Source organism: Gadus chalcogrammus, unplaced genomic scaffold (genome assembly GCF_026213295.1).
Source record: "Gadus chalcogrammus isolate NIFS_2021 unplaced genomic scaffold, NIFS_Gcha_1.0 GACHA106, whole genome shotgun sequence".
Classification (NCBI taxonomy): Eukaryota; Metazoa; Chordata; class Actinopteri; order Gadiformes; family Gadidae; genus Gadus; species Gadus chalcogrammus.
In genome coordinates, this window is record NW_026613541.1 from 83,138 (window position 1) to 108,289 (window position 25,152).

General features: G+C 43.4%; 3 protein-coding genes, 1 long non-coding RNA gene and 1 other non-coding gene across 7 annotated transcripts; 3 read left to right on the plus strand and 2 right to left on the minus strand.

The window, feature by feature from the left end:
• Positions 1-1,275: 1,275 nt before the first annotated feature.
• On the minus strand, positions 1,276-4,846 carry LOC130378864 (uncharacterized). 2 transcript variants are annotated; one of them, XM_056585471.1, is made up of 4 exons: positions 4,304-4,846; positions 3,787-3,869; positions 3,520-3,611; positions 1,276-3,343 (listed from the first exon to the last, which is right to left on the minus strand). In XM_056585471.1, exons 1-4 carry the CDS (start codon positions 4,451-4,453, stop codon positions 2,322-2,324), a joined length of 1,347 nt encoding a protein of 448 aa, XP_056441446.1. In that variant the 5' UTR covers positions 4,454-4,846; the 3' UTR covers positions 1,276-2,321. The 2 variants fall into 2 exon arrangements, with proteins under 2 accessions (XP_056441446.1, XP_056441445.1); XM_056585470.1 differs by having other exon boundaries at positions 3,779-3,869.
• Positions 4,847-8,205: 3,359 nt separating this feature from the next.
• Positions 8,206-10,073, plus strand: LOC130378862 (uncharacterized). Its single transcript, XR_008894963.1, has 3 exons — positions 8,206-9,059; positions 9,203-9,282; positions 9,556-10,073. It is a non-coding gene; the product is annotated as an uncharacterized LOC130378862 (long non-coding RNA).
• Positions 10,074-14,401: 4,328 nt separating this feature from the next.
• Positions 14,402-17,224, plus strand: LOC130378865 (uncharacterized). The gene is made up of 2 exons (XM_056585472.1): positions 14,402-16,634; positions 16,817-17,224. The coding sequence occupies exon 1, from the start codon at positions 15,116-15,118 to the stop codon at positions 16,559-16,561; it is 1,446 nt and encodes a 481-aa protein (XP_056441447.1). The 5' UTR covers positions 14,402-15,115; the 3' UTR covers positions 16,562-16,634; positions 16,817-17,224.
• A 2,553-nt stretch (positions 17,225-19,777) lies between these two features.
• LOC130378863 (uncharacterized) lies at positions 19,778-22,994 on the minus strand. 2 transcript variants are annotated; one of them, XR_008894964.1, is made up of 7 exons: positions 22,506-22,994; positions 22,289-22,365; positions 21,933-22,110; positions 21,688-21,764; positions 20,843-21,023; positions 19,993-20,117; positions 19,778-19,866 (listed from the first exon to the last, which is right to left on the minus strand). XR_008894964.1 is itself a non-coding variant. In XM_056585469.1 (6 exons), the coding sequence occupies exons 1-5, from the start codon at positions 22,911-22,913 to the stop codon at positions 20,882-20,884; spliced, it is 882 nt and encodes a 293-aa protein (XP_056441444.1). In that variant the 5' UTR covers positions 22,914-22,994; the 3' UTR covers positions 19,778-20,117; positions 20,843-20,881. The 2 variants fall into 2 exon arrangements, 1 of the variants encoding a protein (XP_056441444.1); XM_056585469.1 differs by having other exon boundaries at positions 19,778-20,117.
• A 942-nt stretch (positions 22,995-23,936) lies between these two features.
• On the plus strand, positions 23,937-24,056 carry LOC130378868 (5S ribosomal RNA). Its single transcript, XR_008894965.1, has one exon. It is a non-coding gene; the product is annotated as a 5S ribosomal RNA (ribosomal RNA).
• Positions 24,057-25,152: the final 1,096 nt, after the last annotated feature.

A 25,152-nucleotide genomic window follows, 5' to 3' on the forward strand; every position in this document is an offset into this window, starting at 1 on the left:
ATGCATTGGTTTACACTTCGTTCTTTGGAGCACGGTTATTTTTATTTATTTATTTATTTTCCGTTTTTGAGGAGTTGAGGATTTTTCTGCAATAATCCAAAATCCATTGGAAAACCCGTTGGCTTTTTGTCAAGGGAACCGAGGGCGACGCTCACTTCCGGGTTTGCCAACATACGTCATCCCTCTCTACCACTCTATACTGTAAAAACACATGTTCAAGATGAATGATAATGCATTAATTTATTCTTTATTCTGCCATAGTAACACGGTAAATAAATGGCAAAAATAGGCTGAGAACGAATTCGTATTTACGATATTGTAGCGACCCTGGGACAGTTAAATAGTTTGTGTGTTATGTGTTGCATTGTATTTCGTTGTCCGTTATGCCAGTTGTTCTGTGTGCATGTATTGTAATGTTCTTCTTGTCAATCAGTGTGGGGGCGAATCATTAGGTCAGCTGGGGGAGGGCCTTGGAAGAACACGAGGGTGGGGGCCTGCACATGAGTGAGACCGTGTTGGGGGTAACCGGGGTTTGTTTTGGGTGGGATTTCTGCCGTTGGTTACGGGTTTCAGTGACCTGGTTTTGGTTCATTAAAAGTTCCTTCAATTACTAATGACTCGACATCGTTATGTCACCGGCGAGGTCATTACAATATGTTCAATAAAACGTAATCACGGACAAAATACGTTTTTTAGACAAACGTAATTGAGAATGCCAAATAGTTCTCTGGGAACGTAATTTTGATGAGAAAGGGTTGCTCTGTCAGTTGTCAAAAAAAGCGCACGGACGTGGCCTCAGCGTCAGAAACTGAAGCCACTCCGAGCGCGTCGATTTCTGACGAACGGTCAGTGACTTTTGCTTCAGTTTCTGACGCAAAAGGGTACCCTTGCGCTGCTTTTTTCGACGCATGGGGTTTTCAGCAGCCATCGGGTCCCCCGTCAAAGGGTTACATTGTAACTAGTTGAAAACCCCATGCGTCTAAAAAGGCAGCGCAAGGGTACCCTTTTGCGTCAGAAACTGAAGCAAAAGTCACTGACCGTTCGTCAGAAATCGACGCGCTCGGAGTGAGAGTGTGTTGGTCTGCAAGCAGCGGCTCAGATCAGACGTGACCCCATGTGGGGGACCCTAACTTCTCCTACGCTGTCATTGGCTGAAGAAGTCACCAAACATGCACTCAGAGTTACCACCACATGAGTAGAAGCCATACTGTATGGTAGAAGCCCATAGGTGATGATTAATCAGGATTTCGTTTGTATGAGTCTATATTTTGTTTTATTTTGAAATTCCTCCAGACAAACGTTAACTGCAACAAAAACATTTTACAAAATAAAATTTGGTTATTCTATATATTAATATTTTTTTAATTGTGACAGCTTGTTAGCTAGGTCTTGACAGAGATGGCTCAGACTAATTACATCTCAACAGCCTCAGCAGCTCAGACTTCACCGATTACCTGAACAAACTGGTCCTCAGCACTGGTGAGAAATTACCAGACCCATATAGTATTCCGAGTGAGGAATGGATTGCAGATATGTCCAAATGGCCAGCTCATGGCCCGACATATACAGTTATCTGATTGAGAAGCCTAGTGTGTACACTAAGGACAGTTTGCGTGCATATAAATACTGGATGCTGGACAACAGCATTTAAGAAAAAACTGATGTAATGAGCAAGATGGATAGGTACACCTGACAAAATCTAACTGACTTCATTACTGTCAACACAACAACAAACAAACAACACATCTGACGCTTTAAGTGTTCATTTATTTTTTTCTGAATGTACATTTACGTAAAATCACAAACAGCACTGATATATATTGTTCATCTCCAGAAAGAAGTGCAGTTTGAGTTCGGCAGACAATGATAATACTCAAAACTTAGTTGAAAGCTAGAAAAAAAAAATGACCAGGTATAAATGTTAAATGAGTTCATATAGTATTAATTATGTACACTCATTCATTGTTGAGATGTACATTTAATTTTAATTGCATTGCCTTCAATATATTGCATTTACAACATTCAGTTCATGTTCAATATTTGCCATGTCAGCTTTAAACGCAGTTTCTCCATTATCATAAATAAATGAAATAGTTCTGCGTGCGTGGTTCTCAACCTTTTTGTACTCTGAATGATCCTGTCTGATCAAATTTAGTTATTCATAACTGTTATTAATTTTATAGTCAGAGAGAAAGAGAGTGATGAGTAAGTGAGAGAGACAGTGAGAGCAAGTAGTAAGTGACCACCATTGCCCTCATTAGCCCTTAAAAGCCTGACACAATCATGGAAAATAATGTACACCTCCTTGACTCTGAACACAGTTATCGCCGGGCCACCACAGCCCCCCTAAGGTTCGTAAGACCAGCACATATGGTCAAAATGTCATCTAGCATATCGACTTGGCTGATGGGTATGACAGTGTTCAGTATCTTAAAGGTTTTAAGCTGACCAATAACTCGTTCCACATGTATGCGGACTCTTGACAACTGACGTGAAGTGTCAACACAAGAACCTGGCAATTGAGATTTCCCCTTCGTGAAACTTGGTATTCTTAATGTTGCTCCTACACTGGCCAAATCCTCTCTAACAAGGAAACCTCTATCTGCAAGGATCTCGTCACCATGCTCAAGTTTACCCAAAAAGGCAGAATCTAAAGTTATTACCTTGTCAGAGGCACGACCTCCCCACCCACTAGACAAAAAAGATATAGCTCCTGCTGGTGTGATTCCTATTAGATATTTCATTGTGTTTTGGTGCTTATAATTTGACCAGGTTTCAGCCCTTGCTTTAAGATTGTGTGTTCTTTCTATAAAGATTTCAGTACAGTCTATAATACATCGACAATTCCTAAATTTGGGTTTAAAACACTTTGGCATGTTTGCTCTCACTGCATCCTTACTAGGCCACATTATCAAAGGTTTCACTATTGAGGACAACATGGGTATCCAGTCTCTTAGTATTTTTGATACAGTTGAGAATGGAAGCCCAAATCTGTAGGCAAGGTCTCTGTTGGTGAGTCCAAGTCTTACTTTCATTAGAACCAAAAGGAGGTGGTTCTCCCAACTTAACCCACCCTTAAGCACAAGTGTGCTTCTTTTTACAATATCCAGCAGCCACATAACCATTTGTAATGATTGTAAACCAGTAAAAAAAATTATTTTAGCATTTGTGTCTTTTATGGAATCAAACCCAAACTTGGACTGCTTCAGTTGCTCCTTCAGATGTTTATTTTCTTCCTGTGTGGCATACAGTTCTCTTTTCAGAGCTTCATAATCATCACGGAGCTGGTTGTACTGCAGGTTGAGTTGGTGCATCTCTTTTCTGGACACAAACTTACATTCATCTACAACACAAAAAGGAGATAAATTAACTCATGTGCAACACATCAGCTTTCATACACAGACACACACACACACACACACAACACACAGACTATCTGTCTGGTTCTCTGTCACTCTACTCACCTGACCACCAACCAACCAACACAAACACACACTTAATAGTATGACTTGTGCATACCTTCAGAATAATCTACAGTATCTGCTTCAGGCTGGCTTGTGGGGCAGGTAGCAGGGGCCTTATCTTCATCTCTTATTCTCTTTCTTTCATATCTAGGACAAACAGAGTAGAGTTAAGTTAAAAACCCAAAATAATCAACACATTAAGAGATAATAAAATAACATAATAAAGAAAGACACACAAGAATATCTTATTTGCTCAGATAATTAACAAGCTACCAAGAAATTAGAAAATTTCAAATACATGACATGACACTGACCTTGCCACCTTTCCCGAGATGTCTCTGTTGCTGCTGTGTGAAAAAACGGATGGAACAAAATCTGGACTATCACAATCCATGGACGGTGACCCTGAGAAAAAGAATGAGATTAGCTATGCTTATTGTTTATTTTCACATTTTTTAACCTATTTGCTAATTTACGAGCTCAGTCATAATGAGCACCAATAGCACAAGCATTTAAGTTACGGGTTCAGAGTTAAAGAAAATCGTACACTGTAACATTAGCTGTGTGAACTGTGAAGACACTTTCTTGTATGACTTTCAGCCTGAACCAAGAAACCTACACCAGCCATGCAGCTAATGTTGGTACTTACAGTAACAACAAAAGCTAAACTTATAGGTTACGACCGCGAGCCAACGTTAAACTTTACAAACTCAGTAGAAGACGGACAAATTTGTTGGCCAGTTAGTCAGTAAATCACACTAATATATCCTCATTAAGTATGGTAAAATCACACGCAGTCCTACTCATTATCCAGCTCATGTTGGAAAAGACAAACATACCAGAAACGAAGTGGGCGCTGCACAGACTCTCGCCGCCTTTAGGACCTTCGGGACCCCAATCTGCCCTTTTAATGGCCTGGAGCCACAATCTTCTTCTTCTCTTGGCAAAAGGATGAGATCCTCTCGGGATATTAAACAGTTTCCTTCCATCCTTTTGCCGATTCGTGCAGTTTACAGCACAACAGCTCCTTGTCATTTTCGTTCTCCGCTAACTCCGCTGGTAAACAAATGACAAATGCTGCTTTCGGCCCCCTGGCTGCGCGCGCACATCTGCGATGACGTTGCACAGAAACCCGCCTTGCTGCAGTAGAAGAACGATTCGCATTGGCTGGATGGGCGGAGGGGCGGGGCTAATCATACACACTTCCTGAAGTGTGTATCAAAGTGTACTGGCAAAGTCTTGTCGCTAGGGGAGCAAATCTTACACACAAATACACACACATCTCCCAAATCGTGACTTATGGAACCCTCTCTGAGACTTAGCTGTAGCATTCTGGAGGTGTTCTTGAGTTGATTTAAATGAAAAAACTTGTGGGACCCGAATTTTGGGCCCCACAAGTGAAGTGGTCCCCACGAGATTGGTGGGCTAACTCCTTTTTGGCCCCACAGGTGATGGTATGGGAGAGCACACACACACACACACACACACACACACACACACACACACACACACACACACACACACACAACCAGATAATATAAATGTATAAACCCCACAAGAGGGAAATTCAGTTGTTCCAGCAGTTCAAGAGTGAAAAGAGCAAAAGAAAGATAAAGTGAGGAATAGACCCTTTGACAGCCAACGTCATCAAATAGTTGCGTGCGCATGCCGGCAACAGAAGTGGTGTTGTTTCCCAGTCGTTCTGACTCACACACGAGGTAGCAACTGACTAGCAAGAGTTTAAAAGTGGATCAAAAAAAGTTTCCAGCATCAAAATGTCTGGTTGTTGCGTATATGGTTGTCAGAATCGATATTCCACCGGCGGACTAAAGTTGTATAGGATTCCGACAGCATCACAACCATTTAAGAGCAACCGGCGGCGTCTGTGGCTGCAGGCGATTAAACGTGTTGACTGGAATGAGGACATAATACAAAATTCTGATTTCACCACATAAAACTCAGAGTCTTTGTCATGGTATTTGACGTTCTGTACATGACCACAGACAACGTATTCATAAGCATCATCCAGTGACTTATAGGCTCGTAATTTCTGTGGTGTACAAGCTCGGTTTCTCTATTAAATACGTAAGGGATAATGTATAGAACGCCGGTCATTATCGAGAAAATAAGCCCCGACAGGGAGAACAGGACACCGACGCGCAGCGGAGGTGTCCTGTTCGCCATGAAGGGGCTTATAAAAATAATTCACCGCCGGAAGTTGTGAAGTGCCCATGCAAGTGAACGGAATGTTGAAAAGACCCGTGTAATAAGTATATATATATCTGGCCACTGTATATTCGGCCACTTGCTGACGTCTTCAACCCACTCATTAATAGTACACGGATCTGGAAGTCGGACACCATTGTCAAAGTCAACTTGTTGAAGTAAAATTCGCGATCTTGTGTTGATAATTCCCTCGCATAGCTTGACAAGCTGTTGATCTCTGCCATACTTCTGTTGCCGGACTGCGCGCGCATGCGTTCTACGTCATCATTGTGTACAAACAGTAAAAGGGTCTATACAAAATATGAAATGCTAAATAGATTAAAGAATTAAGTAAGGAATAATCACCGAGAGGCCGGGCAATAAACAGTTTGATATGCCCGGCTCGTGGACGGCTTATTTTAATTAAAAAAAAAAAAAAATTTTAGGTCAGGGGGGCGTTTGCTCAAAAAAGGTTGAGAACCACTGGTCTAAACTAGCCTGGCTCCGCCCGCCTAAGTACTTCCGCTCAGTTTGAATTTCCCTTCAGTACTAGGTCTGGACCTGCTGTATGTAATTTGGTTTTCTGGGGCCGCCACAGCGGCGCCCAATCAGCGAACAGAGGGCGTGTCTGAGAACAATGACAATGGCGTGTTGTCAACGATTAGACCAGGCCCCCAGGGCCAGGATAGGCGCATACTTCCGCAATCCACCAGTGCTCAGTGGCCAAGCCTGGTATTGCAGCTGTTTAAGCTGGCTGTGGACGGGGGTCCGTCATTTCATGTGGCCCAGAAGTAGATATCGCCGTCCACTCCAATACAAGTGGGGAACAGGATTGTGTCTCCGCAAAAAATGTCTGGATATCAATCAAAGGCTCATAATTATATTTCTACCCTGTTCTACATTTTTTTTAGTTTTTTCTTTAAAACGCCTCCTCAAGCGTTTTATTAGCAGTTTATGTTGGGTGGGCAGCTGAAAGGAGTCGTACTGAAACAAACGGCTCCTTGCTATGGACCTATTTTGAAGTGCACGGCTTCCGAATTAAAATTAAATTCCGAATTAACTTCCATTAACTTCCAAAGTCTGAGATTTGTCCTTTTACTTAACATGAATGGCGTTGAACACGGATATATAACACACATATCATTGAAATAGCTGTAACACGCACGGACGTATTGATTACCTGAATGATTATGGGAGACCTACGTAATTTTCATAATATTGTTAATTGTCTGATATTAACATTTCAGTTGCGTTGGTAGGTATTTCATTTTCATTTGCTTGTTTAGCTATGTATGACAGGGTTATGGTTAGCTATGTATGACAGTTGACAATGTTGGTGTATTACAATTCATTATTTGGGTAGGCTACTCCAACTTCGTTGCTGGTCGATATGTAAACATTTACTTTTATATAAATTATTGATTGCATTTTTCGTAAATAGTTAGTTCGAAGGAATCTGTTTCTTAAGCAATAACATTGAACTGAATTTTTTAGGCCTACATACGTTTACTATGTTACTATGGTATTATATGGAGCAATCTTACATATTTATGAAGTTTCCAGATCAATAAAGTTCTATCTCTTTTTATTTGAACTGCCTGTATGTCCTCTTGATTATAATATTACAGTGTGTACCTTGGTTATCAGCTATCATAGAATGGTGTCCAAATGGCTGCATGTGTAAGAAATAGGATTTGAACCAAGTGTTACAATAAAAAAAGCTAGATATAGAGTGGGTGACTTTATCAGTATACTCAATCGAGATGGCCACAATAATAACCGCTCTTAGATGGGTTGTAGATACTAAGTTTTATAACAGATAATTCAATACGTGAAGATTTGGTGATAGAGGTAAAGCATCTTCTTTTAAATATTATAAGCCTTGGTTTAGTTATTCAGTTCTGTTGGATTCTAGCCCACCATGGAATATATGGCAATGAAATTGCTGATAAATTAGCTAAAAGATACTAACCTAATTAGAAGAATTTAACCTTAAGTATATATATTTTTTATTTTTTATTTTTATTTTTTAATTATTTTGTTAGTTTGTTTTATTTTGTTTATTTTGTTTCGTTAGTTTGGTTTTTTCTTTGAATTTATTTTTATGATTTAAAGTATCATTTGCCAACGTCCTTGTCACAAACTCCTGTGTAGCAGTCCAGTAGGTGGCGGTATATGGGGAAAAACTATGATCCGCCACTAAACTAGAAGAAGAAGAAGATCTCTGCATCCGGTACGTCACGGACTAGGTCACGTGTCTTGGCCCCATAACGCGGAAGCAAATCGCTCCTGTATGTTGCCCTGCGCCACTGAGCAGTTTGTATAGGAATGAATGGGCGGCCATTTTCTTTCGTCTGTGGTCCATCCTTTATTATGTCCATTGATTAGACCCAGCTTCGAAAGTTGACTGCATACATCATCTCTGGCCTTACTATAAAATATTGATTTACAATGTGCAATTTTTCCCTGATAAATTAAATTAGACGAACAAAACCTGCAGCTGTCGTTGACGGACATTTTTGCGCAGACGCGCAAGGTGTTTTGGTTTGTGTACAACCTGCGCGTGATTCCCGGCGCATGACATACGTCACAACCAAACGTTAGCGATTGGTTATGGCAGATCCAGAGTGGCACTGGGCAGATCCAATCATTTTAAACTTCAACAGACACCCGCCTTCAAGTGAGTTAACGTTTGTCAATTGATTAGGTCCAGACTCTCTGTACAAATGAAATTAAATGAAGTGAAGTACGAGAGTCTGGTAGAACCAGGCTAGGTCTGGACCTGCTGTATGTAATTTGGTTTTCTGGGGCCGCCACAGCGGCGCCCAATCAGCGAACAGAGGGCGTGTCTGAGAACAATGACGATAAAGTCGTGCGCCAGTTTGAGTTGTTGTTGTAGGTCGGTAGTCAGAAGGCAATGGAGAACGATGTGAGCGAAGCTATTCGGTCTGTTGTGGCAACGCTGCCGAATATTGAGAAGTTAAAGCCGGAGCAAGAACAAGCTTTGTTGAGTTTTGTTGGTGGCCATGATGTGGTGGCGCTTCTCCCCACGGGGTTCAGGAAAAGTTTGATTTTCCAGCTGGCTCCGTTATTGGTGAAGGAGTTGGGTAAGGCGAATGCTGGCGATGCTAAGCCGATAGTTATTGTAGTCTCCCCTCTCGTTGCACTAATGGAGGACCAAGTGAAGGAGGCAGAACAGTTGGGAGTTCGTGCTGGGCAGCTCGGCGTGCATGATGACCGTGACATTTTGGATGGAAGCTTGAGTCTGGTGTTCGGCAGCCCCGAGTCCTGGCTGCTGAACAACAAATGGTGACGAATGCTAGCCTCAACCATATACCAGGACAACCTCATTGGTATCGTCGTAGATGAGGTCCACGTTACGTACAAATGGTAAGTAAGCACTAAATATGGTTAAACAACATAAATAGGGCTGTGTTGCATACTTCAATGCTTAGGTTAAACAACGTGAGTAGTTCTGTTCTTCCATACTCGATAGCTTAGGCTAATGTTGTACTCCATTTTGTTTCACTCAGGGGCGAGGCTTCCAAAGGCGAGTCGGCATTCCGAGAGAGTTTTGCCAAGCTCGGAGAGCTAAGATCTATAGCCAAGGAGGGTGAGTTGAATGCACTGCCCTTTGTTGCTCCTACCTTACATGTTGTGAAATATCTCATTTGAATGCTATAGTATCGTCAATATTCTTTGTATGGATAATATCTGTTGCAAGGATTAGTTACTGTAATGAAACAGAATTGTGTGATTAAGTGCATTCATGTTCATAGTGCTGTTCATTAAGTCCTCCCTGCAATAGTATATTTGTTGCGTGTGGCCATAACTCATTCAATCACTGTGCTGTGCCTAAACCCCCATGTCTTTGCTTTCCCATCAGGCTGACACACCTGCAGCAAATTTGAGATCCCCACGCCCAATTACCAGCCTGCTGCATAAAGCCAGCAAGTCAGTTGCTTGAGGAGAACAGACCCGGCAACACCTTTGTGCGAGTTTGTCCCACAGTGCGAGTTGTTAAATAGCCTTTTCTTTCTGTAATCTTTGATCTAGGCCTGGGGATGGCCGGCGGTCCTACTTTTCCGTTTAGTTCTTAGTTTATGATTTGGTTTGGTCAGGCAGGGAGGGGGGCCAGCCTCGACGTCCCTATAGGGGGTGGCCTGGTCCCCCCTCCATTTTGCTGAGTTTGTCCGGCATCCTCAGGTCCCTTTTGGTTTGCAGTCTTCTTTATTTGGTAAAGTATTCATACTGCATTTCAGCTATGGTTTCATTTGGTTAATAAAACCCGTTAAAACATCTTATTTCATGGTGTCCTTCCTTTATGTTGGGGTCTCCAATTCGAGCCACTGGGTATCTTATTCAGTTATGTGGAGGCCGTAACATAATGGGGGCTCGTCCGAACATTATTAGGGGTCCAAGCCAACAGGTTGGATCCCTATTGTTTTTGTAAGGATTATTATTCCTATTATTCTTACCCCCCTAAAAGTGGGACCACAGCCCAAACCGTAAATGGTGCCGACACGCGAATTGCATGACTAGATCCAGATCTGTTCGGACTAAGCAGACGACAAAATCCAGACGCGCCGGTCACTAGGTGGCGCTATACCAAGGAATACGCGTTTGGGGCTATAACTCCCACACCGAACCTCCCACATTCAAAACCTTGTACACACAGATGCACTGGAGTCTGCTGCATCTTTTGGCATAGGCCACGCCCATTTGCGTCTATAATTTTTTTTCGCAAAATTGCGAAAACCGCAAAACTGTATTTTCGCTACTCCTCCCACATTTCTTGACCAATTGACACAAAACTTTGCACACGGCATCTTCAGACGCACACGCAAAGGAATCATCAACAGTTTTTTGATCCGACTTTCGACGACGAAACGGTAGCGTTTGGAATATTGGTTTATTAGCTAAATTAGACGTGGAAAATCAAAAATCCCAAAAAATCAAAAATAGACATCGGATCGAGTCCAAATTTTAGACACATGTCGGAGCTACCCTTACTGGCGTTCAATAAAGAATTCGGAATATTTCGCCATTAGGGGGCGCAATAAACGAGGAAATTGTATATCTTCTAATTGGCCAAAAGAATGTTCTTCAAACTATAAGGGAACCATCAAGGGGCAAACCCGAGTCTATATAAAAAATATGGCCAAGAATTATTAATGTGGGCGGGAGTTATTTGGCCAAGGAAAATTGTCTTTGGAAAATTTCGCCACAAGGGGGCGCAAATAAACGACGAAATAATATATCTCCTAACTGGCCAATGGAATGTTCTGAAAACGCGTTTTAGGCTATAACTCCCACACCGAAGCTCCCACAGTCAAAAACGTTATATCCACAGATTCACTGGAGTCAGCTGCATCTTTTGGCATACGCCGTTCCTCAATTTCGAACACATGCTTCGCGTTGTGCCGGCGAAATGCACACTTCTTGGACCCCTGCATAACTGCTTGCAGTTCTAGTTAGGGGTCCAAGCCAACAGGTTGGAACCCTATTGTTTTTGTAAGGATTTTTCTTTTTATTTTTATTATACTTACCCCCCTAAAAGTGGGCCCACAGCCCAAACCGTAAATGGTGCCGACACGCCAATTGCATGACTAGATCCAGATCTCTTCGGACTACGCAGACGACCAAATCCAGACATGCCGGCCACTAGGTGGCGCTATACCAAGGAATACGCGTTTGGGGCTATAACTCCCACACCGAACCTCCCACAGTCAAAAACGTTATACCCACAGATGCACTGGAGTCTGCTGCATCTTTTGGGCTAGGCCACGCCCATTTGCGTCTATGAATATTTTTCGCTAAATCGCGAAAACCGCAAAACAGTTTTTTCCCTACTCCTCCCACATTTCTTGACTAATCAACACCAAACTTCGCACACGACATCTTCAAACGCACACGCAAAGGAATCATCAACAGTTTTTTGATCCGACCTTCGACGACGAAACGGTAGCGTTTTGAATATTTGTTTATTGGCTACATTTTAACTCAAAACGCAAAAATTCAAAGAATACCAAAAGTAGACGTCGGATCAAGTCCAAATTTTAGACACATTTCGGTGCTACCCTTAATGGCGTTCAATAAAGAATTCGGAATATTTCGCCATTAGGGGGCGCAATAAACGAGGAAATTGTATATCTTCTAATTGGCCAAAGGAATGTTCTTCAAACTATAAGGGAACCATCAAGGGGAAAACCCGAGTCTATATAAAAAATATGGCCAAGAATTAATAATGTAGGCGGGAGTTATTTGGCAAAGGAAAATTGTCTTTGGAAAATTTCGCCAACAGGGCGGCGCCAAAAAACGACGAAATAATATATCTCCTATTTGGCCAATGGAATGTTCTGAAAACGCGTTTTAGGCTATAACTCCCACACCAAAGCTCCCACAGTCAAAAACGTTATACGCACAGATTCACTGGAGTCAGCTGCATCTTTTGGCATAGGTCAGGCCCATTTGCGTCAGTATTTTCTTTATGCAAAATCGCAAAAACAGCTAAACTGCCTTTTCGCTACTCCTCCCACATTTCTTGCCCAATTGACACCAAACTTTGCACACGACATCTTCAGACGCACACTACAAGAAATCAGCAAAACTATTTTGATCCGACCATCGTTGACGAAACGGTAGCGTTTTGAATATATGTTTTGCGTTGCAAATCAGTAAAAACTATTTTGATCCAACCGTCGACGACTAAACGGTAGCGGAAAATGCGTTTGGGGCCGAAACTCCCACACTGAACCTCTCACAGTCAAAACCTTTATATCCACAGGTTGTTCACGGTAGCGTTTTGAATACCTGCTTCGCGTTGTGCCGGCGAAATGCACATTTCTTGTCGCGTTGTGCCGGCGAAATGCACACTTCTTGGACCCCTGCATAACTGCTTGCAGTTCTAGTTATACTTACCCCCCTAAAAGTGGTACCACAGCCCAAACCGTAAATGGTGCACACACGCCAATTACATGACTAGATCCAGATCTCTTCGGACTACGCAGACGACAAAATCCAGACACGCCGGCCACTAGGTGGCGCTATACCAGGGAATACGCGTTTGGGGCTATAACTCCGACACCGAACCTCCCAGAGTCCAAAAACTTGTACACACAGATGCACTGGAGTCTGCTGCATCTTTTGGCCTAGGCCACGCCCATTTGCGTCTATGAATATTTTTCGCTAAATCGCGAAAACCGCAAAACTGCCTTTTCGCTACTCCTCCCACATTTCTTGACCAATTGACACAAAACTTTGCACACGGTATCTTCAGACGCACACGCAAAGAAATCATCAACAGTTTTTTGATCCGACCTTCGACGACGAAACGGTAGAGTTTTGAATATTCTTTTATTAGCTAAATTAGACGTGGAAAATTAAAAAACCAAAAAATTCCAAAATTAGACATCGGATCGAGTCCAAATTTTTTGACACATGTTGGTGCTAACCTTATTGACCTTCGATAAAAATTTCGGAAAATTTCGCCATTAGGGGGCGCAATAAACGAGGAAATTGTATATCTTCTACAAAAATTTCGCCGCGAAAACACTACACTGACTTCTCGCTACTCCACAGGTTCAGGGTAGCGTTTTGAACACATGCTTCGCGTTTTTCCGGCGAAATGCACATTTCTTGTCGCGTTGTGCCGGCGAAATGCACACTTCTTGGACCCCTGCATAACTGCTTGCAGTTCTAGTTATTTTTTCTCTTTCCCTAACTTTAATTGAAATTTGGTAAATTTTGTGGGTGTGCACATTTGGAATTTTGAAGGTTTGGATTTATTTTGTCCACCTTAATTAATTAAATTGATTAGTCTATCTTTTGTTTGCAAGATATATCGGTACTTTATTTCAGTATTAGTTATAGGTAATCTTTACTGAGTTTCTGGTTTGTCATTTGCGTTGGTAGACCTTAATTTGGGCACACCCCTTATTAGGACACCATTTAGGTAATGCTGTGTTGGGCAGTGTTTGTCATTGCTGGTCTGTCTCATCGGGCGTTGGCTTTTTTGCCTTATTTGTATTTGTACAAGCGTTAAGGTGGTGGCTGTTTGCCTTAAAACCTGTATTGCTTTTGCAATTTTTGATGCGCTTGTTTCTTTTTCGCTTTGCGATATTTTTTTCAGTACAAATAACTTAGTGGCCATAGTTCAGGATGGAGTTTATTTTGGAAGAGTTTGTTAAGCAGCCTTCGCTTGAGGTGTTTCATAAATGCACTAAAGATAATTTGACTTCTATTGCTGATCATTATAGCATCATAGTCTCGAAGACAAAAGCAAAGAAAGCGATAAAACATGAATTATGGACTGCATTGCTTGAGGAAGGCATGTTGCCTGACCCTGGCATGGCCCTTTCGTCAACAAAACAGGCCTTCCCTGATCAAAGCATTAGAAGGTTGGAATTGGAGTTAGAGCTGCGGCGGCTAGAGTTGCAGGACAAAACTAGTGAGAGGGAGGCAGCAGCCAGGCTTAAAGAGCAGGAGGTCAGGTTTAAACAAATGGAATTGGAAGAGCAGACTAAACGGGAAATACGCCTAAAAGAGCTAGAGCTAAACCAGGCCCCTCCCCCACGACATGGCAGTGGTGCACAAGCTGATTTTGACGTTAACAAGTGCATCCGTATGATTCCTCCATTTAATGGTAAAGATGTTGATAAATACTTCATTCTGTTCGCGCGCACGGCTGACACTTTGAAATGGCCCAAAAATGTTTGGCCGTTACTTTGCAATGTGTGTTTACTGGGAAAGCCCAGGAGGCATATACATCGTTGTCACCAGCTGACAGTCTTGACTATGACAAAGTCAAGGCTGCCGTGCTTAGGGCATTTGAATTGGTGCCTGAAGCCTATAGGCAAAAGTTTCGCCGGTATAAGAAGTTAGACGATCACACCTTTTCTGAGTTTGGTCGGGAGAAAGAGGCTCTGTTTGACCGCTGGTGTCATGCATCTAAGGTAGCGGTGTTCGAACAGTTACGTGAGCTCATCCTGCTAGAAGAGTTTAAGAACTGTTTATCAGATAGGCTGGCAACCTATATTAATGAGCAAAAAGCTTTGACACTGGCAGCTGCAACTGTCTTTGCGGATGAGTATGTGCTCACCCACAGGGACAGTTTTGAGAGGACTCCTGTGTCGGAGCATAGTTCTTACTCATCATGGCGCAAATCTAGCTCTTCTCACTCAGACAATGTTCCAGTAGGAACCTATGTTCCATTTATTAAGCGGGAGGGTGAAGAGAAGCTTGAAAAGTCAGACAGTGGGGAGGGTGTGAAGGAGAGGCCAACTTGCAGTTATTGTAAGAAAATAGGTCACACCATTAACAAATGCTTTACTCTTAAGAACAAGTCTCAACCACCGAAATCTGTTGTGTTAATTAAAAGTGAGTCTTTGATTTCAGTTTCAACAGAGCCGGTGCGCACTCCTGACCCTGAATTCCAGCCCTTTTTAATGAAGGGTTTTGTCTCTTTGACAGAGGGGGACTCTAAGCTACCAGTTAATATCATCAGGGACACTGCGTCCAACCAATCTGTAATCTTGGAGCATGTGTTGCCATTTTCAGATATATCTGCTGTTGAGTCAGATGTGCTCGTTAGAGGGTTTGATATGCGAGATGTGGGCCTGCCGCTTCATAACATCTATCTTGAGTCAGATTTGATCAAGGGGTGCGTTAAGGTGGGGGTCTGTGCGCAACTCCCAATCGAGGGGGTGACTCTGCTCTTGGGTAATGATTTGGCTGGTGGTAAAATGCTCATTAATCCAGAGGTAATTGCTGTTCCTCTGCCAGAAAACTCTGACGATTTGGCATTGAAATTTCCCATAGTGTTTTCTGTCTGTGCCGTGACGCGGGCAATGGCCGAGCGTCAAAAACTGGAGGCTGAGGTGGAACTGTCCGACAGTTTTCTGGATGACTGTTCAGTTTCCCCAACCGCCTCTCCAGAGGTCCCTGCCCGTTCCGTTTTGCCTCAACTTGACTCAAAGGTTTGCATGTCACGTGAGCAGCTAGTTGCCGATCAAAAGCGGGACGTATCACTAGCTCCTCTCTTTGAATGTGTGATTTCAGGAGAGGCGTTAGATGATATGTCAACAGGGTTTTTCCTAAAAGGTAACGTGCTCATGCGTAGGTGGACACCTCCAAAGTTAGGTGGCGATGATAGTTGGGGGGTGGTGGAACAGATCGTTATTCCTCGAACATATCGAAGTGAGATTTTGAAACTAGCACATGATAATCCACTTTCTGGTCACCTAGGAATTAATAAGACTTTTGATCGTATCTTGCGGTACTCTTTCTGGCCAGGGCTAAAAGGTGACGTGCGTCACCATTGTAAAACTTGTCATGTTTGCCAGGTTGCTAAAACCCAAGCCATCCCTCCATATCCACTTTATCCAATTCCTGCTATTGGTGAACCGTTTGAGCGTGTTGCACAGGGCAAAATGAAGAGATGGTTTGACAAGGGTGCCAGAAGCAGGAGTTTTCGTCCCGGTGATAAAGTGCTGGTTCTATTGCCTGTTCCTGGCTCTTCTCTGCAGGCGCGTTATAGCGGCCCTTACCTAGTCAAGAGGAAGGTGGGTGATCGAGACTACATCATCGACACCCCTGAACGTCGACGGCGTAGTAGGCTGTGTCATATTAATATGTTGAAGCCTTATTTTGACAGGGAGTCTCAGTCTGTTTCCACCCCTTCTGATGGTCCAGTGGTCAGTGGGGCACTGGAGCTGTCCAGTGTGGGAATTGCTGATGGTGACAAGGTAACTCTGGCGCTGTCTAGCAACGCCAGTGTTCCTCCCCCTGAATCTCAGGATGACCAAGAGGATATTGTAGGGATGTCCAGTGATGTATGCTTTCTAATCTTCATTGTTGTCTTCCAAATTTGGTTCAGTCTCTTGTTTTTCTGAACCAGATGCGGAACACAAACCGAAGGTTAATGAGGCGGTCAAAATTCTTGCAGTATTTCAATGTGGAGGTCAGGTATGTCCGTGGAAAGGATAATGTCCTGGCCGACACATTGTCACGCTCTTTTTCTGATGAGTGAATGAACTCACGTTGCACTCCCGGTATTCGCCATCATAGGGTGGGGGTGTTGCGTGTGGCCATAACTCATTCAATCACTGTGCTGTGCCTAAACCCCCATGTCTTTGCTTTCCCATCAGGCTGACACACCTGCAGCAAATTTGAGATCCCCACGCCCAATTACCAGCCTGCTGCATAAAGCCAGCAAGTCAGTTGCTTGAGGAGAACAGACCCGGCAACACCTTTGTCCCACAGTGCGAGTTGTTAAATAGCCTTTTCTTTCTGTAATCTTTGATCAAGGCCTGGGGATGGCCGGCGGTCCTACTTTTCCGTTTAGTTCTTAATTTATGATTTGGTTTGGTCAGGCAGGGAGGGGGGCCAGCCTCGACGTCCCTATAGGGGGTGGCCTGGTCCCCCCTCCATTTTGCTGAGTTTGTCCGGCATCCCCAGGTCCCCTTTGGTTTGCAGTCTTCTTTATTTGTTAAAGTATTCATACTGCATTTCAGCTATGGTTTCATTTGGTTAATAAAACCCGTTAAAACATCTTATTTCATGGTGTCCTTCCTTTATGTTGGGGTCTCCAATTCGAGCCACTGGGTATCTTATTCAGTTATGTGGAGGCCGTAACAATATTAAACAAACACTTGACAACTTGTTAGGTATGTTATAAAATGGGGCATGTGTTTATCTTGTCATATTTCTACTCTCCCAGGTACACCTGTTTTGGCACTGACTGCCTCCGCTGACATCAAGTCAAGAAGCAGAGTCATCAGACTACTCCATATGGACAATGCTGTTCAAATCATCGCTAGTCCCAACAAGACAAACATCCGTCTTGGCTTGTGCAAGGTGCCCACTCATCACATGAACTGCCTAGACTGGATAGTGCAACATGCCAAAGACGAGGGCTCAGCAATGCTACCGATATTAATTTACTGCCAAAGCCTTAAATCAGTGGGGAGAGAGAGACATGCCTGGGTGGGCTGTGATCCGGACTGTAGAAGTGAGAACCTACTGATTGGCATGTTCCACAGCAAAACCCTCCCCCAAAACAAGCAGAGAGTGTTGGCTTCTCTGAGGGGGGAAGGGAATTGCCGGATAGTTGTTTCAACAACAGCTTTGGGGATGGGGTTGCATTTTGCTAATGTTTCACACGTGGTAATGTACGGGGCTCCAGGTGACCTAGAGGCCATTTTACAACAGGCGGGCAGGGCTGGAAGGCATGGTCAGCCATCACATGCCATCCTCTACAACACCGGGCAGTACTTCAAGGTGGATGAAGAGGTAAAGAAACTGCTTGCTGTTGGAAAAAACACATGTTTCAGGAAATCTCTCCATGCACATTTTGAAGCAGAACCCAGCCATGTAGAGCCAGGCCATCTCTGTTGTACATACTGTCAGACTGTTTGCGCTTGTTCATCTGGCACATGTACAGAACCCATGCCCAATTATGAACAGATTGAAGCTGAACCAACTCATCAGAGATCTAGGCATGTGGATGCAAATGACAAGTCTTTAATTGCAGATTTGCTGAATGACTACAGAGATAGTTTGATCAATTCATCCAATCCACTGTACACCTCACATGCAGCCTGCACTGGATTCAGTCAGCAACTGGTGGATGCAGTATTGACCCACTGTCAATACATATTTGACCTGGCATACATTAGTGCTAACCTTCCTGTGTTTAGATTGGACCATGCAAAGGAGATTTTAATTATCATCAGTGATGTTTTTGGGGATATTGATGGGGATCTGCAATATGATTCAGAGAGGTATTTAACTGACCCAGATCTCTATTTCAGTAACTACTTCGACAATGTTGATGATGATGTTGAAGATACACTCACGAGCCATGTCAGTAGCTCTGAGTCTGAACAGTGAATTCTGTGATGCTTGTGATGTACAGAACACTTCAAACCCCTTTGTGTACTTGTGCAGGAACATGATTGGTGTCAGTTGTATATTGTTTTGTATGTGTTTGGTTGGTATTTGTGCAATTCTACAAAACTAAATAAAAGTGTACAAAACACATACTTGTAAGACCCTAATTAAGTTATAATAGAAACGAGACGTACTATGAAAAAGTGTTTTTTTTTTTACTAATTCAACCAAAAAGTACTTGCATAACAATATGAACTATTTACACATTCATACAAATAGGCCTTCTATAAAAGCTTCAAATGAAATAGTCTGGCAGGACAAGGCTAGGACCATTACAGACCAGGTAGGTAATTGATTAAAGAACAACAGTCCTCCAGTCTTTCAGCCTGCAACGCATCCATCGCCACACGTCATTATAGTTTAGCTTGGACAGAATGATTCTGTTAAATTTAGGGAATGCAGAGAAGTGTCTTCCCGGTTGCTGGTTGAAAACCTCAGTGTTCCTTAATACCTGAAGCACCATTAAAATGTTGTTTTTTAGATCTGCATGGTGGATGCCACTGGGCCGGGATAGCTGCAGCTCTCCGTCTGTTGTATCCATCAGGGTCTTTAATAAACCAACAGACCTGCTGACCCTGTCAGCTGTTTTCTCTGCCAGGTTGGTGCCTTTATTCCTCAAAAAAGATTTCAGGAAGTTGTTGAGGTGCTCGAGGTGCAGATCAAGAGGAACATTTTTCCCTTTCCCGCCGCTACTATTCCAGAATCGGTTCCAGGTTACATCATGTTTAACCCTAAGGGGACATTGTTGCATTGATTTGTACAGTCAAGAGGAAAGTGCTGTAGGCATAATTAGTGTGCCCGTAAGCCTTGTAAATCAGTAGTGCCACCTTGTACAGCCTTATCAAGCGCTCCCCATCTCCCTCTTTCACTGCATCCAACATATCGAATAGCAGAAATCCAAAGCTAAGCCTGGCCTCAGTATGCTGTTTTTTGTGGTCAATCAGACCAGAGGAAGCCGGCTCAACAACTGGCATAGATGCCACCACAAAACTGTGGACTTTCTCTTCGTGGGTCTCTCTGGCTTTTCGATAAATGAAAACTTTCTTGCAACCTGGCTCACGACAAGGGAGCTTCTCCTTCTCAGTGCGTTGGGCTGTTGCCGCTTCAGTAACGCCAGCTGTCAGGTGTGTGTCTGTAGACATTAAAAACTTGTCAACGACCTCTGCCACAGAGTCATGGAGCCAGGTCCTCTTCTGTTCTGCAGAGCCTTGCTGGATGTGGTCTGGTACTAAGCCGTCTGGAGTAGCTGTGAGAAAACAAAAAAGAAATATATATATAAAAATTGTATTCATACATTGTACCTTATGCCAAGAAAAGGTAATGTTTGATTCCTTGATTTTAATCCTTTCAACACAATGTAGCAGATACAGACCTGTGACATCATCCAAATGAAAATGTTCCATTGCTGCCACAAGGAAAAGTGCTGTCGTGTCAATCTGCACAAACTGTTTGTAAGCGTTGTACGCAGCATGTGGGCCTTTCTTCGCATTGCTGCACCTGTAAATCACATAGCAGTTATTTAAATGGCTGCATAAAACATCTGCTTGTGAGATTATATTCATAGTTCATAAATTCATGATGGTGTGTGTTTGTTAGTAGTACCAATCAGTGTTGGGCAAGTTACTTCAAAAGAGTAATGCATTATTTATTACTTGTTACTGTCATTTCAAAGTAATTAGTTACATTGCAATATTACTGTCTTTGAATTGTACGGCATTACACTACTTTTACCAAAATAACAGGAAATATGGATTTGTTGTTCTCAATAGATCTTCCTGTGTTCAATGCAGCTCATTGCACAGCAGGAGGTGATGTGGTATGGCATAATGACTGAGCTAGGCTTAAGGCTAACAAAAGTACAATATAATGGTCGCAGTTATGGCTCATGGTACAATACATTTCATAATAGAAATATTGTAACTTTAGGTATTCATATAAATCAATAGAGCTAGAGCCTACTAGGGAAGATGGAAAAAAAAACAACACATTGAGCCCCCTTTTCTACTACAACCAGGTTGTAGTCTTTTCGCTCTGTTCTAGCCCTACTGTTGATATGGAGAACCAAGCTAAAAGACTACAACCAGCCTCCCTGGACTGGATTTTTTTTCTCCTCTGTGAATCTCGCAGTGTTGGCGAATTTGTATAAAAACACACAAGTTAATTTCGGGTTTAAAACGTATTTCTGGGTTAGTCGGGTTAGGGTTAGCCAAGTAAAATATTACCTTTTTTTGTTGGGAGTAACGCGTTACTTTTGTAACGCGTTACTCCCAACACTGGTACCAATGACCCACTTTTCCCTTAAATCCCCAATGGAAAGCAGCCGAATTCATGGTGGCTGTGCTTTCTTGGTAACATGCACACAGTTCATAAGTCCACGCCAACTTCATGGTTGGCGAAGATACTCTTTAGGGGAAGAAATGTAGAGAGAAAAGAATTATACAATAAGATACATACACAGTAATGAATGTCAATCTGACATTAATCTGAAAACACATGGGCTGCATCCGAATACTTAGTACATACTATTTCTGTCCAGTGTCTACTACTTGACAATACTACACTTGACTGTGTAGTACGGTCTACAGCTATGCGTAGAACGCCTCCGAACTCTTCCGAACATCGCCGAAACTCCACCGGAAGTTTGGAGATGATGTATCTCCCCTCAGATGCCGGCAAAATTACCTTGATACGTTACCTGTTTTCCGTCTTGTCATCGTTGCTTTTAAATTTAAAATGTCTCTTTTTACTTAATTACTTACTTTACTATTTTACTCTTTTTAATGTCTCTTTTTTTCGCCGCTTTCTACGACGTCTTTCTGGTGGTGACGAGTCAGCCATCTTTTCTTCGTTCATTACTAGACTCCTGTTGCATTGTGGGATAGCGTAGTGTGGTCCGTGGTTCACTTTGGCGGTAGTACGCATTCGGAAACGTCTTCCGTACTACAGAATGCATACTAAGTATTCGGACGCGCTATATTTTTCGCATACTACAAAATGCATACTATATAGTATCCAAGTATGAGTATTCGGATGCAGCCATGGTTTCTGATGTTTAGTGATTGATTACCTCAAGAGATTCATGTTGGCGTTGAGTGTGCCATGGTCTTTGGCAGATTCTTCACTAAAGAAGATCTGATGATATATCTGTAATGCATATCAAAAACATCATGTTTGAACCACTTAGAAAACATCATTACTTCTCTATGCCTTGGAAGGCAGTGTATTGTAATCATAAAAAAATCAACATTATGTGCTTTTTGTAAATATAAATTGTGTATCAGGGTGCATGTAGTTAATGATTACAATACCGACCTCAAAGAGTTTTCGAATTGCGTGCCAGTCTTCATATTTGACACAGAGGCCTTCCAGGCGGTCCTCCTCCGTCTCCCCATCAGCAAACGCCAACTGGATATTCCGGGAATTGGCCTCTGTCAGTCTGTCACCCCCGATCAAAATCTTTTCAAGCCCATCAGGACATCTTGGCACATACCTAGAGAGGACTTACAGTTAGAATATCAATTTAAACACAATCGGTCCATTTCTCTTACATGGGTTTAGACTATTCCCAGACTTGATTTCCCCTAGCGCTTTCAGCCAATGGTCTAATTCATGTTTGGGAAACTGTCCCAGGGTACACAAAGTAATGATTGATCTTGCATGATATTTACTCCTTTTGAAGGTGCTGGAGCACATCCACCAGGTCGGCAGTTTGTGTTTCGTCCTTGAATAGAAGTCCAAGTGGATACTACAAAAGTGTAATATTACAATTATGTGTCAGTGTGTGAAACACTTAAAGCATGAATAAGTGCATTACATCTGCAACTTGCACTGTGAATTTACAAATGTATTTGTTTCATTTGATATTTAAAAGGACATGAAACTTACATGAGTGGATGGCTGGGCCATTTCTTCAGAGAACTGGTGGGGGATATGTTGAACAACCACACTGGAGAGGGTCTTGAATGATTCCAAATAAGCTGTCAGGATTCGGCTCCCCAAAACAACGAATTCCCGACGCATACTGGCTTGTGTGTCTGGTCCAGGAAGTGAATTCCCGAGATCATAGTCAATCAAAGAATTTGTCGGTTTCAACTTGTCAAGGTGTAGTGAGTTGATTCTGTTGATGACACACATGTGGTGGATCCAGTGAATTGACTTGTTGGTCTGGCTGGTGGACTGATGATGCGTCTGAACGTAAAAGTCCAGGTTGTCGAATATGATGGAATATGTTTGAGGTGCAGGTGAGGTTGGAAGTGCTGAGGCAGACAATGGAGCAACACCCAAATCGGCCATGTCCAAGTCTGACAATGTACTGAATGTAAAGTCATCAGCGGCGTCCACCTCCTTGCTTGGTTGAACAGTGGTCTCTGTGGTAGTGAAGAATTAAATACAATTTATTTATTTCCAGCCCAGGGCACACATGCCCGGGCTGGCCTGGCGCCCAGAGGGCCCCCACTCTCCACGGCCTCCAGTACAAGACCGAGGCACAGACACCTCCCCAGGTAGGCCTCATAAGCCTGCTGTCTATTAAAGGTCACTGAGGGTCACACAGACACACACAGAGCACCAAACACTGCCCTGTGTATTGTATTAAGTCACTGACAGGCCCAGAGGCACAGACACCTCCCAGGTAGGCCTCATAAGCCTGCTCTCTGTTAAAGGTCACTGAGGGTCACACAGACACACACAGAGCTCCCAGCACTGCCCTGTGTATTGTATTAAGTCACAGCAAGGCCCAATGGCTCACACTCGTCCCCCTTTAGGCCCCAGAAGCCTGCCTGCTATTGGAGGTCACTGAGGGTCACACAGACACACACAGAGCTCCCAGCACTGCCCTGTGTATTGTATTAAGTCACAGCAAGCCCCAATGGCTCACACTTCTCTCCCTTTAGGCCCCAAAAGCCTGCCTGCTATTGGAGGTCACTGAGGGTCCCACAGACATACACAGAGCTCCCAGCACTGCCCTGTGTATTGTATTAAGTCACAGCAAGCCCCAATGGCTCACACTTCTCTCCCTTTAGGCCCCAAAAGCCTGCCTGCTATTAAAGGTCACTGAGGGTCCCACAGACACACACAGAGCTCCCAGCACTGCCCAGCACTAACACTAACCCTAACCCTAGCCCACAGACACACACAGAGCTCCCAGCACTGCCCAGCACTAACCCTCACCCTAACCCTAACCCACAGACACACACACAGAGCTCCCAGCACTGCCCAGCACTAACCCTCACCCTAACCCTAACCCCCAGCACTGCCCTAACCCCCAGCACTGCCCACACCTGAGCTTCATGAGGCTGACTTTCACAGGTAGCAATTGCTTACGGCCATACCACCCTGAGCATGCCCGATCTCGTCTGATCTCGGAAGCTAAGCTGGGTCGGGCCTGGATAGTACTTGGATGGGAGACCTCCTCAGAAGCCCAGGTTGCTGTAAGTAGTGACGGGTGTCACCAAAAGAAAAAAAAAAAAATAACACGCCCGATCTCGTCAGATCTCGGAAGCTAAGCAGGGTCGGGCCTGGTTAGTACTTGAATGGGAGACCTCCTCAGAAGCCCAGGTTGCTGTAAGTAGTGGCGGGTGTCACCAAAAGAAAAAAAAAAGCACGCCCAATCTTGTCCGATCTCGGAAGCTAAGCAGTGTCGGGCCTGGTTAGTACTTGGATGTGAGACCGCCTGGGAATATCAGGTGCTGCAAGCATTTTGGCTCTGCCTCCTAGTGGGCCCCTGCTGCCCGCAGCACTCAGCACAATTCAGCCTGTTCAAGTGCAGGCTGCAGTGGTGCTCTCCATGGTCCTGAAGTCACACAGACACCGGTGACTCCCACAGTCTGCCTTATATATATATATATTCACCTGTCATCGAATGACTAAATGTTAACTTGGTGTATTATTGCCGTGCCATGTAAACCGAAGTCCGGAGGTTGTAGCTTGATAGCATTATCAATCGCTAGCATGCTCGCTAATAATAGTTAACTGGTAAGTCCTAATGTAATATATTATCCGTTCAGATACCATCATATGAGTCTGTGTGGCATGCTAGCAAGCTTCGCAATCAAAACGTATTTTATTTATCTGTGTATATAAAAGTATTACTGGCGTTTTTAATAGCTGAATAGTCAGGGGCACAGGAGAGACGTTCCCTCCAGGGCCGATGTTCTCTCGGGGTAACACCCTTAACTTTGACAGGCAGTGGGTCTGCTTATAGGTCGGAATGAATCGGACACGATTATTGACGGGCTGGGTACTTTATTCGTAGTTCCAGTGACTTAACAGTACACACAACCGGACTCGTTCGTTCACTAAACTGACATGCGCAATCGCTCGCTCTCCTTGCTTGTCCGCTCACTCGCTGAAGTCAACACACGCTGCCATTCTCACGCACACACATACGAGAGCGTAGTGTGTACTGAATGCATCGTGATGATGACACACTTCTTATATTGACACGACACCGGCTTCCTCTATCTTCTTCGCCACCTTTTTTTAATAAATCGCCGTTTCTCGTTTTCCGACGGCGACAACCATAGATATATAT

Excerpts from the sequence above, each read along its gene's own strand:
- LOC130378864 (XM_056585470.1), bottom strand. The coding sequence starts at position 4,499 with ATGACAAGGAGCTGTTGTGCTGTAAACTGCACGAATCGGCAAAAGGAT. Across the intron at positions 3,870-4,303 it reads CAGCGCCCACTTCGTTTCTG|GGTCACCGTCCATGGATTGT; the intron begins GTATGTTTGTCT and ends TCTTTTTCTCAG. Across the intron at positions 3,344-3,519 it reads TACTGTAGATTATTCTGAAG|ATGAATGTAAGTTTGTGTCC; the intron begins GTATGCACAAGT and ends TTTGTGTTGTAG.
- LOC130378865 (XM_056585472.1), top strand. The coding sequence starts at position 15,116 with ATGAAGGGTTTTGTCTCTTTGACAGAGGGGGACTCTAAGCTACCAGTT.
- LOC130378863 (XM_056585469.1), bottom strand. The coding sequence starts at position 22,913 with ATGGCCGATTTGGGTGTTGCTCCATTGTCTGCCTCAGCACTTCCAACC. Across the intron at positions 22,366-22,505 it reads TGGCCCAGCCATCCACTCAT|TATCCACTTGGACTTCTATT; the intron begins GTAAGTTTCATG and ends ACACTTTTGTAG. Across the intron at positions 21,024-21,687 it reads GCCAACATGAATCTCTTGAG|AGTATCTTCGCCAACCATGA; the intron begins GTAATCAATCAC and ends CTTCCCCTAAAG.